The sequence below is a fragment of the Equus asinus genome, chromosome 14, assembly GCF_041296235.1.
Source record: "Equus asinus isolate D_3611 breed Donkey chromosome 14, EquAss-T2T_v2, whole genome shotgun sequence".
Lineage (NCBI taxonomy): Eukaryota > Metazoa > Chordata > Mammalia > Perissodactyla > Equidae > Equus > Equus asinus.
The window spans coordinates 48,312,413-48,324,957 of record NC_091803.1 but is presented as its reverse complement, the minus strand read 5'-3'; the positions used below and the strand labels follow the sequence as shown (position 1 = coordinate 48,324,957).

General features: G+C 54.6%; 1 protein-coding gene across 17 annotated transcripts in view; it reads left to right on the top strand.

Moving 5' to 3' along the window:
• Positions 1 to 12,545, top strand: part of MAPK8IP3 (mitogen-activated protein kinase 8 interacting protein 3) — a 53,737-nt gene that overhangs the window by 26,858 nt on the left and 14,334 nt on the right. For 16 of the 17 annotated variants that reach the window (XM_070485251.1, XM_070485243.1, XM_070485240.1 and 13 more), the window contains 3 exons: positions 3,645 to 3,894; positions 4,595 to 4,697; positions 4,896 to 5,014. In XM_070485251.1, the coding sequence (XP_070341352.1) occupies positions 3,645 to 3,894; positions 4,595 to 4,697; positions 4,896 to 5,014 (472 nt within the window). Of the gene's footprint in view, positions 1 to 1,324; positions 1,447 to 3,644; positions 3,895 to 4,594; positions 4,698 to 4,895; positions 5,015 to 12,545 lie in introns of those variants that run through there. The other variant, XM_070485253.1, reaches the window with a different exon arrangement.

Below are 12,545 nucleotides of genomic sequence, written 5' to 3'. Positions count from 1 at the left end.
GTGGAGAGACCGAGCCAGCTCAGGAGGGTGTGAATTGCAGACCGGCCCTCTGCCGCCAAGGCCACTGCCTGTGTGGCCTGCATTGGCACCTTCTAGTCCAGGCTAGACCCCTCTGCAGCCACGGTCTGCCCATCTGAGCTTAGTAACATCCCCCAACACACCCCAAAGTACGAGGCTTGAAGCCAGAGCAGACTCCTGCCCAGGACGCATTATACTTCCAGTGTTTGAGGTTTGCCCTTCAACTGGGAGGAAGTCACAGGCGGCAGAGAATTAGCTTCTCTTCTCTAGGCTGTTCTTACCTGTCTGTCCATGCTCACGACTTCTGGGCCTCTGAGTTTGAGAGGGCAGACATCCTGGGTGCCACAGCTAACCAGGGAGTGCACCCCGGAATGGGGGCCCCGAAAAAGCCAAGGGCAGGGACTTTCCATGGCTCCTGCCTTGTTCAGGGCCCCTAGTCACTTGCTGCCAGTTTTGGTCTGTGAGCTCAGCCTGTCCTTGAAGGCAGGCAGTGTCAGGACAGGACACTGGCCCCATCGCCAGGTAAGGATGCCACCCTGGGGGTGGAGGAGGCGATCCCGGCTCTGGTGGATTCCCCACAGAGGCTGTCGGAGGACGCCTGCAGGAGGCTCAGCGCCTCGGCCTCGGGGCTGAGCTGGCTGGTAGGTGTGGGGCCCAGACTTCCCTGGAAGCTTCCTTCCCGCTACAGCTCATTACCAGCTGTCCTTCCGCCTCTAAGTGTTCAGCTTGCCTGCAAGAGGTTGCCGCAAGCTGTCAGCCCTGTCAGGAAGTGACCCCACTCGCTCTGCTTTTGTTCCGGGCAGTGAGCATGTCTCTGTGACATTTGACGGGGCGTTCACCCACCAGCTGTCGGCCGTCCTGCCAGGGTGTAGGGGCTGGGCAGAGGGCAGAGGCTCAGGGTCCCGGCTCTCCCTGGCCTGGCTTGGCCAGTCAAGCCACTTGCACACACTCGCTGTCACTCATCTGCAAACTAGGCCTGCAGCCGGGGCTTGCCCCAGAGCTTCTGAAGAAGGCGTGGGAGCCTCAGAGAGCTGGGGCTCCAGGCCTGCCCTCACACCCGTGTGTGAGCCCGCTTTCCTTCTCAGCACGTCTCTTCTTCCTCCTCCTGCCCTGTCTGAAATAGTCTCTCTCTCTCAATAAACCATGGTGTTTTATGTTTTAGTTCATAGATGTGTTTTATTTGGTTTTTATTTTTTTTAACGATTATATTTAAGTTCTTTTTATTTCATGCTCTAGGTTTTAAGGTTTTTCTAATTTCCTAATTGTTTTGTTGTTTTTGTTCTGTGTTTGTTTTGATGTGCTGTATTTTCAGTGTTGTAACCACAGTTGTGGCGAGTGTGGTGAGGAGTGGCCGCTAGAGTGGGGGTCTTGCGTTTGGAGGGCAGTGCTACACGCTGGTGTGTAGGAGGTTGAGAGGTTTGCCTGTAGGTAAGTGGTGGCCAGGGGGAGAATCCCATGGGTCACTGGTGGCCTGTAGGGTAGCGAGAGCTTGGTGAGCTTGGGGGAGGCCTGGCCACACCTCGGAATTCCCCGAGGCGGTTATGCGGGTCAAGGAGTCGCGCCGAAAATCCACAGACACAGTTTGCGAGGCCTGGACAGGCTGCGAGACGGGCCGCTGAGGAAGGTGGTCTGGAAAACGTGTGGCTCTGTGAGGAGTGTCCTCACGCTCCTCACCCCCACCCCCATTCTTCAGGGCATTCCCTGTGCATCTAGTCGCCTGCGCTCATCTCCCCTCGAGTGCCAGCATGGGGCTGGCTGGCAACAGAGGGCCCGTCCCCGTGGGTGCCGGTGCCTCTGACGTGTGGGGTGGACAGCGCTTCGGGAGCACCAGCATTAGGGCTGTCAGTGTGCCACGAAGAGGAAAGATTTTCCCTTCTCAGATTGGCCCTAAGCTGTAGAACTGAACCCAGGAGGAAACTGTCTGCACAGAGGCGATCCTGGGACGAGGGGCCGGCTCTCACTCAGGGCTCCTTGCCCTGTCATGTCGACCATCCTGGCCCATCGTTCTTGGCTGTAGGGCCCTCCTGTGTATGTGGCATGTTGAGTGGCACCCCTGGCCTCCACCCACCACCAGTTGTGGCAACCACAAGTGTCTCCAGACGTCACTAAGTGTCCCCTGAGGACACAGCCACCCAGACTGAGAGCCTCGAGGAGGATGTGGAATGGGTGAGGCTCCTGGTAGAGGGGTCTCAGGAGCCTATTAGACGAAGCCAGAAATTGCTGTCCAAGGAGAGGCAGCGTCCTGCCCTGGGCCTGGCCTTGACCAGACGGGTCAGGAAAAGGCAGATGACAGAAATCTCCCACCCAGCTCTGGCTCCTGGGCACCTAGCAGCAGCCACAGGAGCCCGGTCAGCCCTTGCTAGTTAAAGGTGGGTGTAGGTTAGTCTCAGGGTCCGACCAGCTTCACAGAGAGGGTCAGACTCCCCTGTCATCAGCTCCTCCTCTGTTGGAAAGTTCTCCCCAAAGTGTGCCCTCTGGAAAACCATGTGACCCGGCGCCATCAGCCAACTGGGATGCACACCATGAGCCAGCTCTCAGCAGGGCCCCCACCCCAGGCCCCCCACCCTCTTCCTGAGGTCATGCCCTCTCAGCACCATGAAAGAGGGCAGCAAGGGACCGAGGGAGCTGCCGCCTGGAGGCTGCCTGGGGCGGCCTGCTCGGGGATGAGACAGGGGTTATCTTGTCGGTTACCAGAAGAGTGGGGGCCGTTTTTATTGAGATTGTCCAACAGTTTCATCAGGAAAGACTATAGGGAAAGAATGTGTGTGTTTCGTGTCACATACTTATGCAAATAGAGTGCTTTCTCTCCAGGGAGACTTACGTGGTCAACAATTGATTGCAGTTTTTAATAATCTGGTCTTTTTTCACTCCCAGAATATTTTGGGGATGTCCCATTCTGTGGAAGCAGAATTTCAGTTTGTTTGTATTTCCGTAGATGTTTAGAACAAACTTTGGTCCCGTTGAGCCGTGGGAGTTGAACATTACGTGTCCCCCGGCATCCCTCTGTTTGGGAGGCCACGGCAGGCAGATGGGGGAGCTGCGTGCCCCTTCACAGCCCCTGACTGTGGTGGGGGCGGGAAGCAGGAGACAGGAGCAGGTGGGAGCAGCCCACCAGTGCCACGCAGCAGAGTGATAACTTGATCAGAAGGCATGCTCGTCCTGGTCGACCCCCTCCCCAGTCCCTCTTTGGAGCCCTCTGCCCTGCCCTGGGCTGCAACTTGTTCCTGACCACCCGCTGGCTGCAAAGGGTTGCCTGCCGTGTCCATGTAGCTTCATGTCCATCACATGTGGCATCATCGGGCTGTCTGGGGAGCGTGCAAGCTGAAAGCCCTGATCCAATCATTTAAATAAGGTGGCGGCTGCCTCCAGAAAGCCAGAGGCAGCGGCTGAATGAGCCAAGTGAGTAGCCCAGGATGAATCAGCCTGATGGGGGAGCAGGGGTCCCCCTGTCCCTTCTGGTCCAGACACAGAGTGCTGTTCTATTGTGGCAAAGAAACCGGGCAAGGGAGGCCTCACAAAGGTGGCCAAGGCCCTGCTGGCCCTGCGTGGTCTGCCCAGCCTCACCCGGAGCCGTGGGGGGCAGCGACCCACACGATGAGCCCCCTCTTCCCCATGTTTGGCCCTAGTGTCCGAACGATGAGATGTCCGAGTCGGGCCAGTCTTCGGCGGCTGCCACACCCAGCACCACGGGCACCAAGTCCAACACGCCCACGTCCTCTGTGCCCTCGGCCGCGGTCACACCCCTCACCGAGGGCCTGCAGCCCCTGGCGGACTACGGCGCCGGCACCAAGAACAACAGCAAGCGGGCTCGGGAGAAGCGCAACAGCCGCAACATGGAGGTCCAGGTCACGCAGGAGATGCGGAACGTCAGCATAGGTACCGCCGCCTGGCTCCCCAGGCTCGGGGCCCAGCCGCCCGCCGCCAGTTCTCCTACCTTCCCGTCTGGGAAGATGGCTCCTCCTCCTGCGGGTTTCAGTTTGGGATATGTGTTGGTTGGCTCCGGCTGCCATAACAAACCCCGCAGGCGGGCAGCTCAACCACAGGTGTTGACTTCTCCCGGTCCTGGAGGCCGGGGGTCCGAGTTCAGGGGGTCGGCAGGGCCGGTTTCTCCTGAGGCCTTTGTCCTCGGTGTGTAGCTGGCCATCTCCTCCCTGTGTCCTCACACGGTCGTCCTTCTGCATGTGTCTGTGTCCTGATCCCCTCTTTGTATAAGGACACCGTCGCCCACAGGTGGGGCCTCATTTTACCTTCATTGCCTCTTTGAAAACCCCTACCCCCAAATATGGTCACATTCTGAGGTTTTAGGGGCTGGGGCTCCAACATGTGAATTTGGGGGACACAGCTCAGCCTCTGAGCGTAGCCCTGTCCCCCAGCAGACACAGTCATGAAAGAAGGCACAGTTCTGGGGGACGGGCCCCTTCCTGGCCACCAGCGTGGGGAGAACCCTTCCTTGACAGTCCCTGCCTGGCTGGGGTCTAGCGTGGTGTCTCCACACGTGGGGCCAGAGGGCAGCCAGGAACAGTACAGGGAACTGCCGGCCACCCTCCTGACCCCAGGTTCCACTGTGTCCCCTCAGGCATGGGCAGTAGTGACGAGTGGTCTGATGTTCAAGATATTATCGACTCCACCCCAGAGCTGGACATGAGTCGGGAGCCCCGCCTGGACCGCACGGGCAACAGGTACTCGCCGGGCCCGTGGGCTCAGTGTTCACGGTGGGAGTCAGTACCTTTGGTGAAGGTGGCCCCACAGCCTCTCACGGTGGGAGACAAGCAGCGTGAGCATTGAGGAACCCCGTGGGGGTGTCGGAGGGTCCCCATACTTGGTCCCTCTGTGCTGCCCACTCACTCTGCTCCCTCCACCCTGACATGTCTTCACAGCCCAACCCAGGGGATCGTGAACAAGGCTTTTGGCATTAACACTGACTCTCTGTACCACGAGCTCTCGACTGCGGGGTCCGAGGTCATCGGGGATGTGGACGAAGGGGCCGACTTGCTAGGTAAACACAAGCCACCCCCCCCCGACCCCTGACCCCAGGGCCCTGGGGCTCACTATTGTTGCTTTTGTTTGTAATGAAAGCAAATTCTCTGTCAGCCATGAGCTAGGAATTTCTTTTCACAGTTTTATTGAGATGTATTTCACATGTGATAAAACTCACCCACTTACAGTGTGCAGTTTAGTTAGGATGCTCGCAGAGTTGTGCAACTATCTAATGTTAGCACATTTTATCACCCCAAAAAGGCACCATGTCCATTAGCACTCAGTCCCAGCCCTGCTCTGAATCCCCTCCCCTGGGCAGTCCACTTTCTAAGAACTTTCTAAGTTTGGGAGGGTGGTCGTTGCCAGCTCCCCAACTCGGTGAGGAAAATGCCAGACAGGGTGGGTGCCCCTCCTCAAGCCCTCAGCCCCACAGGTCTCCACCAGCACCCCCCGCCCGGGTCCGAAGCAGGTGCAGGAACAGCCCGCCTGATGTCCGCTCGCTCCTGGTTCTCCCTCCAGGCTGGGCCGGCGGGCACGCAGAGCGCCCAGCTGAGGCCGTCCAGCTGAGGCCGTCCGCGTGGCTCTGAGGCCAGGCTGTGGCCCCCGGGCATTGTCTCAGCCAGGTTCAACCTCCCCCTGAGCTCGACCGTGTGTCCCCGGCCTGAGCCTTGAGACACGGCCTTGTTCCCAAAGCCCTGCTGTGGGACAAGAGCTCCAGGACCTCGAGCGCCTCCTCCCACTCAGCAGCCAGAGAGGTGGGCTTCAGGCCAGCACGTGGCGGTGTGTCTAGGGGAGCAGCGGTTCTGGCCCGCCGGCTCCACTGCAGTGGCTCCAGGGACAGTGCTCCTCCTTTCTTGTGGCTCGGGAGGGCCGTTGGCTCTGCAGTATGCGGGAAGGCGGGGGTGACAGCAAGTCTCTCCGTGCAGAATCTCGGAAGGCTGCCTTCTGACGGTTTTGTCTCCTGCTGCCTGAGGGGGCGGAGCTGCCTCGCAGCCCAGAGCTGTCCTTCCAGTCTTTCTGCTGCTGTCACTCTCCACTGATGAGCACGGGTGACCTTCTGCCACCAGGGCCTTGAGGGCATTTCCGGAGCACGTCTGGGCTTTGCGCACAGCCCCACTTTGGGGACAGCGCTGTCCTGGTGGCTCGGCCGGCCTAGCTGCTGGCGTTGCCAGGCCTGGGCCACAGAGGAAGGGGGCTGACTGGCGCTTTCTCTCTGGCCCGTTCTCACTTCCTCTGCTCTGAGGCCTTTGACTGTTTTCTTAGGTTGAGTGTCTGACCTGAGGTGGGGGACCTCCAGGGGCACGCTTGTCTGCGGCGTGTGGCACCAGCGCCACCTCATGCCTGAAACAGAAGTTTTTTCAGCCAGTTGTTTTTTTTTTTTCTTCTTTTTTTTGAGGCAGATTAGCCCTGAGCTAACTACTGCCAGTCCTCCTCTGTTTTTTCTGAGGAAGCCTGGCCCTGAGCTAACATCCGTGCCCATCTTCCTCTACTTTTTTTTATATGTGGGACGCCTGCCACAGCACGGCTTTTGCCAGGTGATGCCATGTCCACACCTGGGATCCAAACTGGCGAACCCCGGGCCACCGAGAAGCAGAACATGCAAACTTAACCGCTGCACCACCGGGCCCCCCTGTTTTTTTTTTTAAAGATTTTATTTTTTTTCTCCCCAAAGCCCCCCAGTATGTAGTTGCATATTTTTAGTTGTAGCTCCTTCTAGTTGTGGCATATGGGATGCCGCCTCACCATGGCTTGATGAGTGTGGTGCCATGTCGGCGCCCAGGATCCGAACCAGTGAAACCCTGAGCCACTGAAGTGGAGCGCGCGAACTTAACCACTCAGCCATGGGGCCGGCCCCGACAGTCAAGTTTTTAATTGTGGTAAAATACATAGAATTTACCATCCTACCCACTTTGAAGTGTACGGTGCAGTATCATAAAGCACATTCACACTCAGTGGAAACGACTGAAAGCTTATCGTCTGAGACCAGGAGCACGTCAAGGATGCCCACTTCCAGCAGTATATATGTTCAAGGGAATTTTTCTCATAAACGTTGTAAAAAAATTTCAGAAAAAATCTAACCAGGGGCAATCACTTTTAGTATTTTGACATCCTTCCACTCTTCTTTACGTAGTTCGGATAATACCGTACACATTCTGTTTTCAGGCATTTTATAATATTCAAATAATATCAGAAATCGCCGAGAAGAGTAAAAATAAAAGGAGCCCCCGGGCCGTGGTGAGCGTTTTGCTGTCAGGGTGTTGCCCTCTGGGCCCCACAGCACGCACCTGTGTGCGGGGGACGAGGCGTCAGCTCACGTCTGTCCTTTTCCGTGTGGGTGACGTTAACATGTCCCCGAAGCACCAGTCATCCTCTGCGCGTTTTAACTGCCTTGCCTTCGTGTGACTGGAGAGTTTTCGGCCAACTCTCTCAGTTCCCCTTCCTGCGGCTTAGAAGCTGCCATCACAGACACCTGTGGGTGGACAGCTTTGCCCTCATCTCTGATGGTCTCTTTGGGACCGATCTCTAGGTGTGGGGACCCCAGGGTAAAGGCTTGGACTCCTGAGGACCGGCTGCACGCTGCTTTCTGGAGGGTGCTTCCTTTGGGTTTGCGCTCACGCCAGCAGGGGCCAGGCCACTGTCCTTTGAGACATTGGAACCCACTGGGCTGGGCTTAGCCCTCGGAAGGACACATGTCAGGCGAGTTTGAACGCACCAGGATCAAGGTGGTAATGGGCAGTTCGTGCTCATTGTGTGAGCCCCCGAAAGATCCCCTTTCTGCCGGGGCCATCCTCGGAGGCTATGCAAGGGCACTGTAGAGCGGTCCTGGGCAGGGCCTGGTGCGAGAGGGCCTCCTGCGTGCCAGAGAACTCACACAGCAGGTTGCAATGCACTCTTGAGCTTTTGAGGATTTGATAAAAACATAAACGTCTTCTCCCTAGAAAAGTGCACAGGCATATGACATTTTGCATTTCCACCTTGGGGTCTGTGGACCCTGCTGAGCATTCCTGCTCCTGGCCGTAGGAGCGCTGGAGGAGGTCTGAGGCGCGTTCGGGGACTGTCCACCAGCAAGGCGTGGGAGATGGCGTGCAGAGGAGGGGCAAGCGGGAGCCCGCTGCACCTCGTACTGTCTTCAGTCTTGTCGTGTGGCAAGACTCTAACACTCCACGTGGCCATCATGGGAGTTATGCCAGCATTTTATGTGCACGGCCACTGTTAATCCGTCATCCTGCCTGTGTCCCCATTTTATAGATGAAGAAACAGGTTGAGGGGGTGGGACAAAGCGGCAGAGCTGGGACTCGAACCAGGTCCAACCCAGAGGGGCACCCGCTGCGCTTTGTCTTAGCAGCTTCATTGAGATGGAATTTCACAGCATGCAGTTCACCCACTGAACGTGTGCAGTTCAGTGGCCTTGAGCGTATTCAGAGCTGTGCACTCATCACCACGTAACTTCGAACATTTTAGCCCCCAAAGGAAACCTGTACCTATTAGCAGTCACTCCCCATCCCCTCCCCCAGCCCCTGGCACCCACTGTCCTATTTCCTGTCTCTGTACATTTGCCTGTTCTGGACATTGCATATCACTGGGCCTTTTCCGTCTGGCCTCTTTGATTTAGCATCATGCCTTCGAGGTTCATCCATGTGGCACTGTGTGTCAGTTTCATTCCTTTTTCTGGCTGCATCACGTTCCCTTGTCTGGACAGACCACACCTCATGTCTCCATTCAGCCGCTGATGGACATTTGAGCCATTTCCACTTTTGGCTGCTGTGACTGATGCTCCTGCCACACTTTTGGTTCCTCGCATGGTTCTACAGGATCACTGGAGCTGACCAGCCTCCTCACACCCCGGGGACTCTGGGCGGCACCTGTCAGTATACCCTGCTGGGCAGGGTCCCCTGCTGCACCCTGCGGCCCCAGGCTGTGGAGCTGGCCTCTCCCTGTGGCTCCCGCTGGTGCAGCACTCACGGTGGGCCTGTTCTCCCCATGGGACCATCTCTTCCCTTCCGTCTGGAGCCCTTGGGGCCATCGGATGCTCTAGCACATGGCCTCCTGTGGTCATCATTAACTCCTAGTTCAGGTTACATCACTCTGAATGTCACCTTCACACAGAATCTCAATAATAATGATGGGAGGGAAAAGCAGAGAACTAGAAAGCGCACGTTAGTCAGTTTTACCTGGGGACCATGTTGATGGACTCTCTCAGATGTAGCAGGGATCTGGAAGGGAAACAATGTCTGATGAGTCTCCTGGGGTCAGTTCACTAGAACAGGGGGTGCCTGACGGGATCGTATCATGAAGAGGCCTAACCAGTGCCTCTGATGGGTCTTTGTTCTGAGGAACTGGAAATCGGAATCCTTTTCTCCTGTGGGGATAGAGGGTGAGTCACTGTGCACTCAGTACTCCCGTTGCGATACTTGGTGCCATCCTGGGCACCACTTAGTTCTGGTTGGAATGAGCCCTCGCTCTTGGGAGTGATGGGCATTTTGGTGCCTTTGTAGAGCCTTAAGCACAAAGGGCGTGTGAAAGTCAGGCGGCCCTGAGGAGTCTGGTAGGTGTCAAGTGCTGCTGCCATCTGTGGGTTGAAGCAGGGGAGCCTGCTCTCTGCCTCACAGGACGGAGGAATGTGCTGGGTGCCAGGGACCCGTCCCCAGAGTCTGGCTCAGCTAGAGTATGTGTCAGTGACGGGAGTCCTGGTCCCCCATCACCGTATTTCTGAAGACATCTGTTGAAGGAGTGAGTGCATGACCCTAAGCTCCTTGTGTGGCTGCTAAGTGGGGAAGATACTGGGGCGGTGGGTGGCTCTGTCAGTCCCGGTTTTATGAGTTCGCACAGTGAAAAGATCCTGTAATTTCAGAAACACATGCTCTGTCTAAGAGATGAGATGGATGCTTCTTAAGGTGGCCAGCATGGTTGCTGCCAGGATCCCCCAAGCTCTATATGCCTGCCTTGAGTGTTCGTGCATCTCTCGGCATTTAGACTGAGAATTCCCTTAGCAAAGGAGGAAGCAGAAGGACCTGGATAGGCATAGATTATTATGCTTCATTGAACCTGCAACACCACTGATGATAAGACACACCATTATTTTAGAAATCTCCCAGAAAGAAAAGAAATGGCTGCAAATTAAACTATAACATGCTGTCGATTGTAAGGCCCATGTATAATTTCAGAAGCATGAAGGTGTGAAAACTACGTGTCTTAGAATTGACACAATTGAGGAGTAAGGGAATTAATACACTGGCGACGTAGCAGGTGCTGGGTACTCTCCAGGGGCTTTCTCAGCAAGCCTGCGCTGGGGAGCTCATGTGTCCCTTCCACAAATGAGGAAGAAGCTCAGAGAAGCTCGGCAGCTTGCCCTGCATCACCCAGTTAGAAGCTGAAGTTCCACTCAGGCTGATCCAACTCATTCTACTCTGCTGCCCTGGCGTCGGCAGCAGGTCCCACCCACGTGGTAACCAGACCTAGAAAATGTCTAGAAATAACCTTGGGAAACAGACAAACCTATGTAAGGAGAACTAGAAAACATAACTGAAGAGCGTAAAAGCCTGAGTAAATAGAGAAACAGGACACGTTCCCGCATCTGAAGACTAAGCTGTCAGGTGACCTCACAGGTCAGCCCACTGTTCGTATGTAAATTCAGTACCAGTGAAAAGACCCACAGACTTGGTTTTTTCTGGGACTTTATGAATGGATTCTGAAGTTCATCCGGAAGAGCAAATGTGTGAGAAGAGCCCAGAAATTTTTGAGTAAGAACAGTGTTGTAGGATTGCCATTCCAGGTATCAGAGTGTTTTGTACAGCTGCAGTGACAGAAGCAGCAGCTCTGGGACAGTGATAAACCAGTGACTCTGAGTTCACAGTGTGAAGAGCTGAGGACAGACCTGGAGCCATGTGGGAATCCATATACGATAAATGCAGCATTTCAATTCATTGCACGATGGGCAGATTATTCAATATATAGACTGAATTAGTTGACTCACCACTTGAAGCTTGGGCCCAACCTCACACCATATACAAAAGTAATTTCTAAGTAGATTAAAGATCTAAACATAAAAATACAAGGATCCTAGAACTGGAAGAGAGTATTGGAAGGTATTGTCATAATCTGGGCCTCTCTGCATGGCCATGACCATAGAGGAAAATATTGACAGGTGTGACTACGTGAAAATTAGCAAACAGCCATGCGTCACTTAACGATGGAGACATGTTCTGAGAAATGTGTGACTAGGTGATTTCGCCATCATACCAACATCATAGAGTATACTTAGACACATCTAGACGGTATAGCCTGCTACACACCTAGACTATATGGTGCTGATCTTGGGGACCACCGTTGTATGTGTGGTCTGTTGTTGACTGAAACCTCATTATGCAGCGCATGACTGTATGTACATATGACCTCCATCACTGAAGTTAAAAGAAGTCAAGTGCAATAGCAAATGGACAGAGAGTAAAATAAGAAATTCACAGAAGATACCAACAAACATACAGAAAGATGCTCAACTTCAGGAATAATACAGAAATTAAAATTAAGAGAAAACAGAGATAACTTTTGTCCTCAAAAGATTGACAAAAACAAAGCGGGTGCTATTGCGCCTCACTGGTGGGACGTGACCGCCAGCCCAGTGGAGTGCTGCTGACAATGTCGGGCAGCAGCTGGACACTCAGAGCGAGCGGGGCCACAAGTTCTTATACAGAGCCACACTGCACACACATGAGGCTGTGCACTGTAGTGGCCTGGGTGGTCCTGCAAAACCATACATGCCCTAAACATCTGTTAAAGGGGTGAGCGCCATAGTAAATGATAGAACATTCCTGTCCAGAAATAGGACAAAGCGTTTAGGAGAGCTGTGATCTTTGATGTGGAAAGAGCCCCGTGATACGGTGTTAGGTGGAACAAAGCAAGTTGCCCAAGAGGATGGATAGTGTGGTCATGATTTTGTTTCTTAAAAACTGATGTTTATGGGGCCGGCCTGGTGGCGCAGTGGTTAAGTTCGCACATTCCGTTTCAGCGGCCCACAGTTCGCTGGTTCGGATCCCGGGTGTGGACATGGCACCACCTGGCACGCCATGCCATGATAGGCATCCCACATATAAAGTAGAGGAAGATGGGCACAGATGTTAGCTCATGGCCAGCCTTCCTCAAAAAAAAAACAACCAAAAACCTGATGTTTATCTAGAAAGAGTTCTGAGAAGAAGAATATCAAACGTGATCAGTGGCTGCCCTGGGGAGGAGAGAGGAGAGAGGGCATGTCCACTTCTGAGTTGGCACATTTCTTTTTTTTTTTTTAAATTGGCACCTGAGCTAACAACTGTTGCCAATCTTCTTTTTTTTTTTCTCTTTTTTTACTTTTTCTCTCCAAATCCCCCCAGTACCTAGTTGTATATTTTAGTTGTGGGTCCTTCTAGTTGTGGCATGTGGGACGCTGCCTCAGCATGGCCTGATGAGTGCTGCCGTGTCTGCACCCAGGATGTGAACCATGGAAACCCTGGGCCGCCGAAGCAGAGCGGGCGAACTTAACCACTCGGCCACGGGGCTGGCCCAGTACACTTCTT